We start from the raw sequence: 15,419 nt of genomic DNA on the forward strand, positions 1-15,419 counted from the left end.
GTCCATCAGGGGTGCTCCCCCCTAGTGCTAAAAAAATAATATATTTTCTGTGTTTGTGAATTGTGTGCGCAGTAGCCGCACGTGCATCAACAAAGTAGTGACAAGCGTGCGCCTGTGTCATAAGTAAAGGGCCGGCTGGCTTGACCGTTAAAGGGTGCTGTAACCCCCAAAGTACACTCCAGTCCAAACCAAAAAAAAAATTATTTTCTGTGTTTGTGAATTGTGTGCGCAGTAGCCACACGTGCATCAACAAAGTAGTGCCAAGCGTGCGCCTGTGTCATAAGTAAAGGGCCGGCTGGCTTGACCGTTAAGGGTGCTGTAACCCCCGAAAGTACACTCCAGTCCAAACCAAAAAAAAAATTATTTTCTGTGTTTGTGAATTGTGTGCGCAGTAGCCGCACGTGCATCAACAAAGTAGTGCCAAGCGTGCGCCTGTGTCATAAGTAAAGGGCCGGCTGGCTTGACCGTTAAGGGTGCTGTAACCCCCGAAAGTACACTCCAGTCCAAACCAAAAAAAAAATTATTTTCTGTGTTTGTGAATTGTGTGCGCAGTAGCCGCACGTGCATCAACAAACTAGTGCCAAGCGTGCCCCTGTGTCATAAGTAAAGGGCCGGCTGGCTTGACCGTTAAGGGTGCTGTAACCCCCGAAAGTACATTCCAGTCCAAACCAAAAAAAAAATAATTTTCTGTGTTTAGCCGCACGTATATATCAAATTGATATAACATAAATGGAGGACCAAACTTTCTCCGATAAAAATAAAATAGAGAAAGATCAAGGACCACTTCCTCCTAGTGCTGAAGCTGCTGCCACTAGTCATGACATAGACATTAAACATGCCATCAACGTCGTCTGCCAAGGCCGATGCCCAATGTCATAGTAGAGGGCACATACAATCCCAAATGGCAAAGTTCAGGAAAATGACCTTGAAAAAGACATTTAAATCAGCTGAAGAGAAACGTAAACTTGCCAATATGCCATTTACGACACGGAGTGGCAAGGAACGGCTAAGGTCAATCCCTAGTATGTTCATGACTAGTGGTTCAGCTTCACATGACGATGGAAGCCCTCCTCCCACTAAAAAAATCAAAAGAGTTAAGCTGGCAAAAGCACGGCGAAGAACTGTGCTTTCTAAGAAGATATCACAAATCCCCAAGGAAAGTCCAAGTGTGGTGGTGGTTGCGATGCCTGACCTTCCCAGCACTGGACGGGAAGAGGTGGCTCTTTCCACCATTTGCACGCCCCCTGCAAGTGCTGAAAGGAGCACCCACAGTCCACTTGCTGATATGCAAATTGAAGATGTCACTGTTGAAGTACAACAGGATGAGGATACTGGTGTAGCTGGCGCTGAGGAGGAAGTTGGCGAGGAGGATTCTGATGGTGATGTGGTTTGTTTAAATCAGGCTCCGGGGGAGACAGTTGTTGTCCGTGGGATGAAAAAGCCCATCACGGTCATGCCTGGGCAGAAGACCAAACATTCCACCTCTTTGGTCTGGCAATATTTCTATCCAAATCCGGACAACAACTGTCTTGCCATATGTACCATATGTAAAGGTGAAATAAGTAGGGGTAGGGACGTCAACCACCTAGGAACATCCTCCCTTATACGGCACCTGCAGCGCGTTCATAAAAAGTTACTGTCAAGTTCAGAAACTTTGGCTAAGACCGTAAGCAGTCCAGGGACACCTAAATCCCGTTGTCCTGTTGTATCCAAGCGCCTGCAAACCACACCGTCAACTCCCTCCTCGTCAATTTCCTCCTTAGTCAGGATCGGAAGTAGTCCTGCAGGCCATGTCACTGGCATGACTGACTCTCCTATCCGGGATTCCTCCGGAGGATCCTGCATTGCTAAGCCTACTGCTGCCGCTGCTGCTGTTGCTGCTGCTGGGAGTCGTTCATCATCCCAGAGAGGAAGTAGGAACACCACTACTTTTACTAAACAATTGACCCTCCAACAGTCCTTAGCGAGGAGGATGAAGTACGACAGCAGTCATCCTGAAGCAAAACGTATAACTGAGGCCTTGACTGCTATGTTGGTGTTAGACGTGCGTCCGGTATCCGCCATTAGTGCAGTGGGATTTAGACAATTGATGGAGGTAGTGTGTCCCCGGTTCCAAATCCCGTCTAGATTCCACTTCACTAGGCAGGCGATACCGAGACTGTACAGAAACGGCAGAAAAAGTGTCCTCAGTGTCCTGAAAAATGCCGTTGTACACAATGTCCACTTAACCACGGACATGTGGACAAGTGGAACAGGGCAGACTAAGGACTATATGACTGTGACAGCCCACTGGGTAGATGTATCACCTTACGCAGCAACAGCAGCAGCGTCACCAGTAGCAGCATCTCAGAAACGCCAGCTCGTTACAAGGCAGGCTACGCTGTGTATCACCGGTTTCAGTAAGAGGCACACTGCCGACAACCTCTTAGAGAAACTGAGGGAAATCATCGCCCAGTGGCTTACCCCACTTAGACTCTCCTGGGGATTTGTGATATCTGACAATGCCACCAATATTGTGCGGGCATTACATCTGGGCAAATTCCAGCACGTCCCATGTTTTGCTCACACAATAAACTTGGTGGTGCAGAATTTTCTGAAAAGCGACAGGGGCGTGCAGGAGACGCTTTGGGTGGCCCGAAAAATTTCTGGCCACTTTCGCCATTCAGCGACTGCGTGCCGAAGACTGGAGCGCCAGCAAACACTCTTGAACCTGCCCCGCCATCACCTGAAGCAAGAGGTTGTGACGCGGTGGAACTCAATCCTCTATATGCTTCAGAGGATGGAGGAGCAGCAAAAGGCCATACAAGCCTATACATCCACCTATGACATAGGCAAAGGAGGGGGTATGCACCTGACTCAAGCGCAGTGGAGAATGATTTCCGTGTTGTGCAAGGTTCTCCAGCCCTTCGAACTTGCCACACGTGAAGTCAGTTCAGACACTGCCATCTTGAGTCAGGTCATTCCCCTCATCAGGCTTTTGCAGAAGCAGCTGGAGAAAGTGAAGGAGGAGCTAAGACGGAGCGATTCCGCTCGGCATGTGGGACTTGTGGATGAAGCCCTTCATTCGGTTTTGCCAGGATTCCAGGGTGGTCAATCTGTTGAAATCAGACCACTACATTTTGGCCACCGTGCTCGATCCTAGGTTTAAAGCCTATGTGGTGTCTCTCTTTCCGGCCGACACAAGCCTGCAGAGGTGCAAAGACCTGCTGGTGAACACACTGTCAGCTGAAGCGGAACGTGACACGTCAACGGCTCCTTCTTCATTTTCTCCCGCAACTGGGGCTGCCAGGAAAAAACTTAGGTATCCTAAGCAACCCGCTGGCGGTGATGCAGGGAAGGCAGGACCAAGTTTGGACATCTGGTCCGGACTGAAGGACCTGGCAACAATTTCTGACATGTCTACTGTCACTGCATATGATACTGTCACCATTGACAGAATGGTGGAGGATTACATCGGTGACAGCATCCAAGTAGGCATGTCAGACAGTCCATACCTGTACTGGCAGGAAAAAGAGGCAATTTGGAGGCCCCTGTACAAACTGGCTCTATTTTACCTGAGTTGCCCCCCCTCCAGTGTGTACTCCGAAAGAGTGTTTAGTGCAGCCGGGAACCTTGTCAGCGAAAGGCGTAGGAGGTTGCTTCCACAGAATGTGGAGAAGATGATGTTCATCAAAATGAATTATCAGCTCTTCCAGGGAGACCAGCCTCCAGAAGGTACAGAGAGACCTGTGGTGGTGGATTCAAGTGGGGACGAGTTAATACTTTGTGAGGATGAGGATGTACACACTGAAGAGGGTGAGGAATCGGTGGATGAGGAGGATGAGGATGACATCTTGCCTCCGTAGAGCCAGTTTGTGCAGGGACACATTAATTGCCAGCTTGTTTTGTGGGGGCCCAAACGAACCAATCATTTCAGCCACAGTTGTGTGGCAGACCCTGGCGCTGAAATGATTGATTTGTTAAAGTGTGCATGTCCTGTTTATACAACATAAGGGTGGGTGGGAGGGCCCAAGGACAATTCCATCTTGCACCTCTTTTTTTTCTTTGCATTATGTACAGTTTGGGGCCTAGTTTTTCTAACTGCCATCCTGTCTGCCACTGCAGTGTCACTCCTAGATGGGTCACGTGTTTGTGCCGCCAACTCGTGTCGCTTAGCATAGTCATCCAGCTACCTCGGTGCAACCTTTTGGACATAAAAACACTATTGTGAGGTGGGAGGTGTTCAGAATAGACTGGAAATGAGTGGAAATTAAGGTTATTGAGGTTAATAATAGCATAGGAGCAGAAAAACCTACAAATTCTGTGATTTTAGCTGTTTTTATGCTTTTTTTCAAAAAAATACAGATCCAAAACACAAAACCCAGAACCCAAAACACGGAAGGGTGGTTTTGGCAAAACCAATCCAGATCCAAAACACGAAGAAAGATCCAGATCCAAAACCAAAACACAAAAAGTGGCCGGTGCACACCCCTAATACTGATATAGCTTTTAATCACATACATTGAAGATGCCCCAGTCTATTTTTTTATATGAGTGTTATTTTTGAGAGCCTAACAAACCTCTTTAGAAGATAGTTTTGTCCTTCTTATAAAATGGATTTAATTTATTAGAAATATAAACTAGTATGTAAGTAGCTTGTAGCTATGTAAGCTGTTCATAATCATGTTAGTATATTAATAATAATTGGATTTATGGATATATGCTAATCATTTTGTATATATTACTTCAATGTATATTGTGTCTGTACAGACACAGTAAATTAATAATAAGCAAGCTATGTAGACAACATTTTATTACATCAACTTTTGTGACTATATCATTAACAGATTTTAAATAATTAATTCTAATTATGATTTAGTAACAAATGAAAAAAAAAAACTACATAAGTAACAAAATATATAATCATATAATCATTCCCCTCTGTCATGTAAGATTATTGCACTTTTTTTTCCAGGGCTTATACATAAATAATGGTGGCAAGTTAAAAGAAGAATTATTGCTAATTTAAAACATCAGCCAGACTCGCCAGGAAGTTGCCAATGCCTGCAGGGTGCAGGATATTACATCTACCCCATGGTCTCCCTAGGGGCCTGATTCAAAGATACACACAGTGTAGATGTTGTGCAGGTGAGCGATTATTTAGTACTGTGCATGTGCAAAAAGTCATGGAAACCGCTACAACACATTTGTACCACTGAGTGTTCGCAGAGACCGCTGTTGCGTACAGGAACACTCTCATTTCAGCTGGCGGTGGAGAGCCATGGGCATTCCTAGGATGAGACTTGGAGGCTGCCTGAAGTGAATGCCATAAAAAGGTTGTCTCATGGGTGTGTTGTTGGAGTGTCATGGGCAAGTCAGTGAATGCGGCTACGTTCTCAAACGCAGAGCCGCAGCCACAGAGGCCATGTTTAGAGAAAGTTCAGAAGGAGACACTGCATTAGCCATAGGGCATTGTAAGTGTTGATGGTGATTGCAATGGTGTGCCGATGGAGTGTTTGAGTCCACCGGCGGCTTTGCACTGTCCACGTGGGGGATCCGTTCAAAATACCGACAGTTGGCATTCTAAGCGCCAGAATCCTGACACCTGTCAGAATCCCGGCGCTGGAATCCCGACCGCTGGCATCCCCGGTAAATACTGGGGTTAGGCACTAGGGGGAGGCTTAGGGTTAGGCACTTAGGGGGGGAGGGTTAGGTTTAGGGTGCAGAGAGGTGGAGGTTAGGTTTAGGCATTAGGGGGAGGATAGGTTTAGGCATCGGGGAGGGAGGGTTAGGGCAAGGAGAGGGGGAAGGTTTGGATACTGATCGACAAGTGTCAGTATCCTAACCCTGTCGGGATCCTGGCGTGCACCAGCATCCCGTCCACGTGCATTGAAAGTGGTTTAGACTGTCTAGCGCACATGAGTACACTTGGGGAAGGCTGAAACTAGCATTTGCATATTACCGCCGCTTCAACTCCGCAAAACTTTGCAACCGTGAATGCATTAGCGTCCACCCCTGAATCAGGTCTTAGATCTGCTATTAATAGCGTATCTGTGTTATGAGATGGATATTTGTAGAGTACAAATATGTCAGTAGCTATAGGACAAATTGGAGTTTGCCACCATTGTTGCATTGCAAATCCAGGCAGCTCTAACAGATAATAGCTATTAAATAGATGTACAAAAAAAGGTGTTGAGTGTTCTACATTTAAGACAAGATATGAATTAAAGTACATTATATATACAAAAAGGTGAACATGTTGCTTTATTTTTGTTGGAAGTATATTTAACTATTGCTCATTTTGACTAATCTCTGTATAATTAAATGTCACATATGTGAAAACATACCATAATGAGATGGATTCTTCAGTGCTCTGATATACAGAAAAGTTGATCTTATCCACTCCAGAGCAATGTTAACATCTGTGATGGTATGCAGGGCTATTTCTGCATTCAAATGTTCCACAAGATGTCTGTGCAGGCTGAAGAAAGACAAGATATACAGCACTTTACACTAGTGTTGGCAGTGTTCCAGGTTTGCCAGTTTGAGGACCCTCTGTTCACAAGATCCAGCTCGGAATCTATTAATAAATGTCATAATTGCTTCTTTTGCTTAAGAGTCCATTTTCAGTAAATATAGTATATTTGATGGAATTGTTTAATTGTTTTTTTTTAAGTGGATATAAATATTAGTATTTTTTACATTTAATTTCAAAATGTTCAGCTAGCAGAAAGCAATGCATCCACAGCAGCTAAGCTCTAAGCTACAGAGCCCAGGTCTACTCCAATTTCAGTTCCCATCCCATATGCCAGTTACAGCTTAACTCTGGCACTGTATATGGCTGCCCATCGAAGCACAAGCAATCGATTTTAACTATAAGTAGAAAACCATTGATGATTGGCCGCCACTCATATGCACACCACTACCATCAAACCTCTGTTACCAATGTATGGCATCGTACCTCCACACATCAATGGTAAAACCATCTGCCATTGGCAGCAAACCATCAGTGGTTATGAACCATTGATGATTGTTGGCCATCCCTATCTCTGGAGCACGGATAAAAAAGAACTGATCACCTCTACTCTGGCTCCCAGTCTTGGAACTGTTCCTACAGTAGTTCTGGAACACTAGCATAGTTCAACCTTACTTTACACACGGTGGTCCCTTTAGAGTTTGACACATTTTGCACTGCTAATTTACACATTAAAATTCTGTTGCAAAGGAATTAGAATTACGTGTATGTCGAGTAGCGTATATCTCAAGATACATCCAACTCAAAACAGCAGTTTATCTGCTTCAATCATGCTTCAAACTACAAATCTGCCCACAATGAGGTAGAGATGTGGCTTGATAGTGTTAGTATGCAAAAGTTGCTGTACTCTGTTCCTAAAATATAGTATAATATACACAAGAGAGAATAGAGTCTTGGTAATATTAATTACAAATGTGAAAGTTGCATTTTCAATAGAAAATGTAATGAAATACCTACAACTCTAGAACCCACCATTTACCACTTTAAAGATCAATGAAAATTTTATGTCCTGTAGCAGTCCAAATGGAAATGACAAATAGGTAATCTGAATTACCTCTGGCTCCATATCTATATAATAAGCGAGAAAGTGTGTGTGTGTGTGTGTGTGTGTGTGTGTGTATGTGTCTGCTGTTGTGCATGGCCATAGTTTTGTACCTAGCTCCACCAAATTTGGCATGGTGGTGACCAGGATTAGGTATTTGCCTAGGTTTGAACTTTGTCAGGACCACCCACTGTCACACAATCCCATAAAACAGGGACACTCTTAAATTACACCATTCAGGGGCTGAGGGGCTGGCTCCAGACACACACTGTCACATTCTGGCAGGCTCATGAGCAGCTCGACATTTGATACATTCCACTAGCTACATTCAGGCTGTGGCAGACAGCATAATCAATGCACAATCTTTGATCCTGGCAAAACTTGCATATAGTGATTACAAACAGCAGGGAAGATTGATCACAGCCACACAGTGCCAAGAATGATTTAAGTTACCAGGTTCATTTTTGGCTTACAATTATTGGTAAGAAATTGTTCTACAGACTGACTGTATTAGAGAAACTTTATAGGAATCAATCTATAGATCAAACTTTTCACACCCTACCTACACCAAGCATTTGAACATTTTAAAAATATCAACTTCTGGTGCACAAACTATAAGCATTCCTTTCTATTACACTAATCAAAGTATGATTATAAAAAAACACACTCTCTGATTGTAAGAATGCTGAGCAGTAATAATCTGTTTTATTCTCAGCATTTAGTATGAAGGATAAGCACTAACCTGCTTTCGATAGTATCCGCACCATCTAGCATCTGTACATACTTCATTCTAGTACTTAACCTTGTCATGATAACTGCTGTGGCTGTAGTATCAAACTGGAGGCAAATAATTATTTAAAACTTACTGTAGTCTATCTTTCAGACTCTCTTAATAGAATAACAAAATTATTTAGCAATGTATTTACATGGTATATATAAAACGGGATGCAGTCAGAATGCCGACGCTCGGGAAGCAGTCTGACAAAAGCCTGGCATCTAAATCCCGACTTGGTACTAAAGATAGGTGTCGAAATCCCGAAGGCTATTATTAGCCTGATGTCGGAGTCTCAACAGAGGGCTTCCCAAATGAAGGTAAGCGGGGAATGTTAGCACTTAGCCGCGGGGGGGGGGGAGGGTTAGGTTTAGGCAACCCCGGGGGGGAGACTTAGGGTTAGGCATCCCCAGGGGAGGGTAAGGATTAGGCTACGGGAAGGGGGGTTAGGCACCACCAGGAGGGAGGTTAGGGGTAAGCAGCCCCCGGGGAGGGTTAGGTTTAGGGCGTGGGGAGGGGGATTTAGGTTTAGGTACCCCTGGGGGGATTTAGGATTAGGCCCCACCCCGGGAGTTTTAGTGTTAGGGGGGAGGAGAAGGGTAGAGTTGGCCTACTTACCTGCCCCGTCGGGCTTCGGCGGCTTCGGGCTTCCAACGTCAGCATTTCACCCGGCAGCATTTCATACACGATACATTTGAAACATGTAAACTGGCAGATTCTCTCATCTAAGCAGGATAGTTGATAACTGGCCCACCTTCTCTCTAAAGTGCTAAACGATCAGTTTTTCCTCACATAGGGCCATATTCATTATGTTAATTATAGAGGGCCACATTCATACTCGTCGCGAGCACCAGAGCAATTCATCATTGCTCCGGCGCGGAGACAGCTGATCCGAAAATCAGCTGTCTTCACAAATCTTTCACTGCTACCTTCATAGTGAAAATTAGAACTAGGGTTCACGCAGGCGCACGAAGTCCCGGAGACAGACAGGGGCGGGTCCGGGACTCCATCCCATAGGGTGGATAACCCGGGACTCCTTACCATAGAGTGTAACATGGTGGTGGATAGCCAGACGTGACTGCATCTCAAGACACAGTAGCACTGACACAGTATGCAATGTTCAGACATTGAAATTGCACCTGCTAAATATGTAACGAGGCAGAATGGCACTGCTGACAGTAGGCTCTGAATCGGTCACTGTATTAGCATAAAGACACAGCCGCATCTGCTTCCAACTCTGACACAGGGCCTGATTCAGACCCGGTCGCGAGCGCTGAGCCTGCTCCGTCGTGCGTGAATGCGCGAGACCCGGATAGCGACGGGCACTCCGTCGCTCCAGATCTCGCACCAAAGGGAGCAAGCTGTCGATGCTGAGTGACAGCTCGCCCCCTTTGGTGGGCGGGCCAGGGGGGGTGGCTGCCCAAACGGAGGCGTTCCCATGAGAACGCCTGCCATTTGGGGGCGGCCCCACTGACATCACAAGTGATGTCAGTGGAGAGCTTCCAGCTCTGTTAGAGCCGAAAGCTCACTGGGGCTTGCGGCCACGAGACCCTACCACAAGAGTCTCGTCGCAAGCCCAATGGTCGCGATGGTCTTGACCATCGCAACCATCATCATGGCCACTCACTATAGCTGTGGGTGGGCACCACAGCTATGCGAGCGGCCAGGAGGCCGTTCCAAAAACAAAGAGCCCAATCCTGATTCAGAGCGAGCGCTCTGTCAGAGCGAGCGGCTCTGAATCAGGCCCAGAGTCCCATATTATCATTAGTGGTGCTTATTGTGTAAATAACACATTACCAATTTAATTAATATTTAGTTGAGCAGTCCCTCACAAACCTTTCATGGATAAATGGCTAATGAGAGCTAGTGTTAGCCAACACACATTTTTTAGAGTTCAAAAGTCACACTGGCTCACATTACAATAATTGGCCCTAGCAAGTCTTAATGATATAGTGAACACAATCAAATCTTGAACTACAAGTAGTTGATAAGGGTATATTTTTTATATACTAGTTAGTGCATATACAAAACTTTTTTAACTTTTTTACCTGAGGTCTACCAGCTCTTCCAATCATCTGCAGAATGTCTGTCTCGCTATATTCCTGGAACATTCCTGCAGCATAATGCATGGTTGATTTTATGACGACCAAATGAGCTGGGAGGTTTACACCCATAGCCAAAGTACTGGTGGTAACTATACAGGGATGAAACAATCAAATTATATATATATAATTTTTATTTAAAGGTCATAACAGAAAAACGATTAACTACAATGAAAAACTAAAATGCATTCAATTGATATTAAACCATGATGTTTACCACCAGCTAAATCTCTGTCTCTGTGCACCCTAACACCGATTGACTATCACCTGCATCGTCTGCAACAGCTGTGGTGGCCTCTCTGTTCATCATAAGTGAAGTCACACTGGAATACCAACCTGCATAAACGGCCTTTTACCTATTGAAATTGCTTGGAGATTAACTCCACACAGTTCCTCACCAAGAGACAATGTACATTTATGGCGGATATTCTACTAGAACCGGGACTCTTTACTGTAAAGGTGCATACACACACAACGATTTTTTGATCGATTATCGATAACGATATCGTTTATCGTTCAATCATTGAAAAAATCGTTCACTGTCTGAGTTAAAATGATTATCGTTCATGCGCGTTCACTTTTGTAGTTTGTAGTTCAGTCAGACTGACCAACTCAATGATTTTCAGTAAGGGAATATGCAAAAATAGTTTGTAGTTCAAAAAAATCGTTCATTACATATAGTAAATGAACGATTTTAGTAAACGATTTTCGTTCATTTTTCCCTTGAAAAAATTAACGAAAATAGTTTACTAAAATCGTTCATTTACTAAATCGTTGTGTGTGTATGCACCTTAAATGTTGGAAACATCATGTGCATGCACTTGCTATTTTAGGACTCTAGTAGCCCTATTTTGGACTTCATTTGGGCAGCAATTCCAAATATAGTGGAACAAAGTAAATAGAGTAGTGTATTGACATTTTATTTTCCTATAGTTTTTCTAATGGCATTGCTATTTATTGTCATTGACATCTATGTGATTATGTTATTTTGTAATTAATTACACTTTTTTACAGTATATTACATATTTGTATATTTTGTATTGTTAGTCATTGGATGTTTCACATTGGATGTTTCATATAATTTATTTATTTATTATCTTGGATAAGTGGCGCCTTTATAAAAAAAAAGTTTTTTTTTTTTAGTACTTGAATAAATAATTGGTGTTACAGTATATATTGTACCCTTACAAAGTACTGGCAGGTCTCCCACTGTAAAAGCTCCTTCAACTATTTTCCTATCAGACACGTCCACACCAGCATGGTGAAATCCAACACCATAAAGAAGGAGATCTGCAATGGAAGCATTAGACAAGTAAGTATAACATTAAACCTTTCTATAGCAAAAGTGGGAAATCTGTAGCCGTAGTAGAACTATGAATCCCAAAATTCCCTGTTGTCCATTGACCTCTAGATGGGGAAAAATGGGACATTTAGTTCTACAACAGCTGTAGAGCCACAGGTAGCCCATTTCTGTAAGTTTACAACTAAAAAGATAAAGAAATGAAACGTACCTCGAAGCTTTGCATCTTTTATACCATTAGCAGATTTCTGAAGCCTGGTGGAACAAGAAACATGTGTCGTTTTTCAAGTTATAGGAATCAATGGTCCTGATTCAGCAGCAGAATCAATGTCGACATTTTCGCAGATCCAGCGATTGTTTGCAATTGCGCATGGGTGAATGGTGCACTGCGCACGCACAGTAATTGCACTGTGATTACGATCGTACAGAGGAACTATTTGCAAAGTGTGACAGGTATTTAGCATGTAGGGGCAGTAGCAGGGGGTGATTAGAAAAACACAGGCGTGTCTGACCGTTAGAGAGCTGCAGTGTTTGCGGCTGATCAGACTTGACTTATATGCTGCGTGACTGCCCGATGTATTTTGATGGTACTGATGTTTACGCTGTTGCACATTGTCGGACAGATATGAGAAGGCAGCAGTGAGCGTCCCTATGTATGGGTAAGCTTTGAAAGCATTATCATATTTTCGCAGTTGCTTTCTGTGCAGAATTGCAGCTGCAATTGCATTAGCGTCCGCTGGTAAATCAGGCTCAATGTTTGCTACAAAAATGATAGATGGTTGCGATGGTGATCCCAGATTGCGACCTGGGATTGCAGATGCAGCAAGGTGTCAGACACCTCCTGCTGCATTTGTATTTTTGCAGGACGGAATTGCAAAGCCACTTGTATGCTGCTTTGCAAATCCATTCTCTGCTAAATCAGGCCCACAGTACACATATGGTTACCATCATTTAAAAAAAAAATGCATTTTGCTGCTGAGCCTGTGCAGCTACTCACGCCATGTGTGACACCTTTCTCAGTAAACAATGAAGTACTACAATACTTAACATATAGAGGCTGATTCAGTCACAGATGAGTACATTGTCCATTTCGTACTGTACATGCTCTGTAGCTGAGCATATGCAACTTTGAGCAACTACGGGGGATTAGGAGTTGTACACATCTTTGCTGCATTTCCACTCGCGGCTGAGTAGGAGCAAGTGGGCAGCAGCAGGTCAATCACCTAGGATAAGTGTTCTGTGGGCATATACTGTAGATGGGATTATGGGCCATTCAGAGGTGGGTATACACTGTGGGCCTGATTCAGACCCGCTCGCAAGCGCTATGCGCTCGCAAGCGGGTCGATGGCCGGCCAGTGCGCGCATGCGGCGAGTGAGCCCCGGAGCGAGCGAGAAATCACTCGCTCCGGCGCTCGCATCCAAAAGGGGTGGCTGTCGATGTTGATCGACAGCTCGCCCCATTTGGTAGGCGGGTCCAGGGGGGTGGCTGGCCAAACGGAGGCGTTCCCGAAGGAACGTCTGCCGTTTAGGGGCGGCCCCACTGACATCATGAGTGATGTCAGTGGTGAGCTTCCTGCTCTATTACAGCCGGAAGCTCACTGGGGCTTGCGACGGATGAGACCCTACCACAAGGGTCTCGTCGCAAGCCCGATGGTCACCCACAGCTTTGCGAGCGGCCAGGAGGCCGGTCAAAAAAAAAACAAAAACGTCCGCCCTGATTCAGAGCGAGAGCTCGCTTTTTGCGAGCGCCTCTGAATCAGGCCCAGAGTTCCATACCTCCCTACGGTCCCGCATTTAGCGGGACAGTCCAGTTTTTCTGGGACTGTCCCGCTGTCCCACCTGCGGGCCACAGTGTCCCGCGGCGGGAGGGAAGTTTGGGGGGAGCACAAATCTCTGCTCTGCATAGCAGAGGAGTGGGCAAGAAGAGGTAGAATAGATGCCGTGCGAACGGTATCTATTCACTAGTATAGAGAGTTCCTGGGGACTGCCCAGAATCTCAGGGAGTGCTGGGCACGCCCCCATAGTGACATCAGCCGTTTCATTGTGGCTCCGCCCTTTTACATGAAGCCCCGTCCTCTTTTCGGCGCGTGCCTGCGGAGTGCAAAATGTCTCAAGTGGTTAGTCTTAAAAGTTGGGCAGTATGGAGTTCTATCCATACTATTTATTACTTCGCCGTCTATGAATCTCTAGGGGGGCTACATATTCTAATGTATATTTAATAAATGTAATGTTTTAGAAATTTATCATAAGCTATCTGACTGGTGTACCTATATACTACCTCTTTTTCCTTTCTGTTCAGGTATGGAGTTCTGTCTGATGGAGCTCTTGCACCAAGGAGAGGGCTGGAACAATTGTGCACTGATAGTGATGACGGCTACTTTCCAAGCAGTGGATTGGCCGGCTTGTGAGTGACTCTGAATCAGCCCCATAATGGTTACATAATTTGATTGTAATGCAATGAATTTTAAATACTCCACTTTAGTAAATATTAATTTGTAAAGTCTACATGATAAGAACAGATTGAGATTTCATTTAAAATGCAGAACTTATTTTTATTTAATTGTTATTTACTCAAATTCCTATTGTTTAACCCTGCCAATACTCACAGCAGATGTAGACAACCTATGGCTATGTATTTGTTTTAGAACTAAAACTCCCAGCATGCCTAGCTGTACCCTATATGGCAGGATGCTCTGAGACATGTAGATCCACACCAGCTGGAGAGCCAAAGTATCCCATATTTGCTTTAGATATGGGTGTGGTATATATCATTTGATTTGGATTATGTATTGTAATTTTAAATACTGTAAGTGTTATTAAAATAGTCAAGTTTTGAAATAAGTATTTGAAAAAAGTATTGCAGTGCTGGAACATTTGAGCCTTCGTGTGTACCCATCAGCTTCACATAAGACTGAAAATAAATAAGTTAGAACTTTGTATTCTTCTAATCTTAGTGAGCTCTTCAGGTAAATATACAAAAAAAGAAAAATATAACTTTGCAGTGTCTTAATTTAAATGAAACACACCAAAAAAACAACCAAGAGACAGCACAGAATCAATTTGCAATCCAAAAAATTGTATTGTGTTGGAAAAAAGACAGGATTTACATTATAACAAAGAGGAGATAGTGATAAGCTTTGCAGGACCCAAGCACTTACTTCGCTGCACTCAACATGCAAAATTGATTGTGTGCTCACACTTGTGTATTTTCTTGAATGCATACACTCATTTCCTGTGAGTTTGAAACACCTACACACTCATTTAGCTCAGCCCATCCGTACTATTTCTTTAAAGTAAATGTGTTACTCTAAGGCAGGAGTTGGCAAACTGTGGCACTCCAGCTGCTGTGGAACTATACATCCCAGCATGTCCTGCCACAGGTTTGCTGTTAGGGCATGCTAAAACTATAGTAGAGCATAGTAGAGTGTGGATATGTAGCTCCACAGCAGCTGGAGTGCCCCAGGCTGTCTACCCATGCCCTAACATGTGCATTGGATCCACAACATATATTTTTAAATTCTCCAAAAACACCTTTAAAGGCTTTATTGTTAATACATAAATTAGAGCAAACCTCTGCTTATGTTCAACACTCATGATAAACTTTGCATCCTTTGCGAGAATAGCAGCTGCTTGTTGTACTCCTTTCCTCGTGGCACAGAACTATGAATAAACAGACAGGAGATATGTCA

The 15,419-nt window shown here is 44.1% G+C and overlaps 1 protein-coding gene across 1 annotated transcript in view; it reads right to left on the reverse strand.

The window, feature by feature from the left end:
- The window catches only part of HFM1 (helicase for meiosis 1), a 236,775-nt gene that overhangs the window by 125,922 nt on the left and 95,434 nt on the right, over positions 1 to 15,419 (reverse strand). The window contains exons 13-18 of the mRNA XM_088444870.1: positions 15,302 to 15,390; positions 11,942 to 11,985; positions 11,619 to 11,720; positions 10,377 to 10,522; positions 8,299 to 8,393; positions 6,327 to 6,460 (exon numbers count right to left, since the gene is read on the reverse strand). Of these exons, the coding sequence (XP_088300996.1) occupies positions 6,327 to 6,460; positions 8,299 to 8,393; positions 10,377 to 10,522; positions 11,619 to 11,720; positions 11,942 to 11,985; positions 15,302 to 15,390 (610 nt within the window). The remainder of the gene's footprint in view (positions 1 to 6,326; positions 6,461 to 8,298; positions 8,394 to 10,376; positions 10,523 to 11,618; positions 11,721 to 11,941; positions 11,986 to 15,301; positions 15,391 to 15,419) is intronic.

The sequence above is a fragment of the Taudactylus pleione genome, unplaced genomic scaffold (genome assembly GCF_031769625.1).
Source record: "Taudactylus pleione unplaced genomic scaffold, aTauple2 ptg000373l, whole genome shotgun sequence".
Classification (NCBI taxonomy): Eukaryota; Metazoa; Chordata; class Amphibia; order Anura; family Myobatrachidae; genus Taudactylus; species Taudactylus pleione.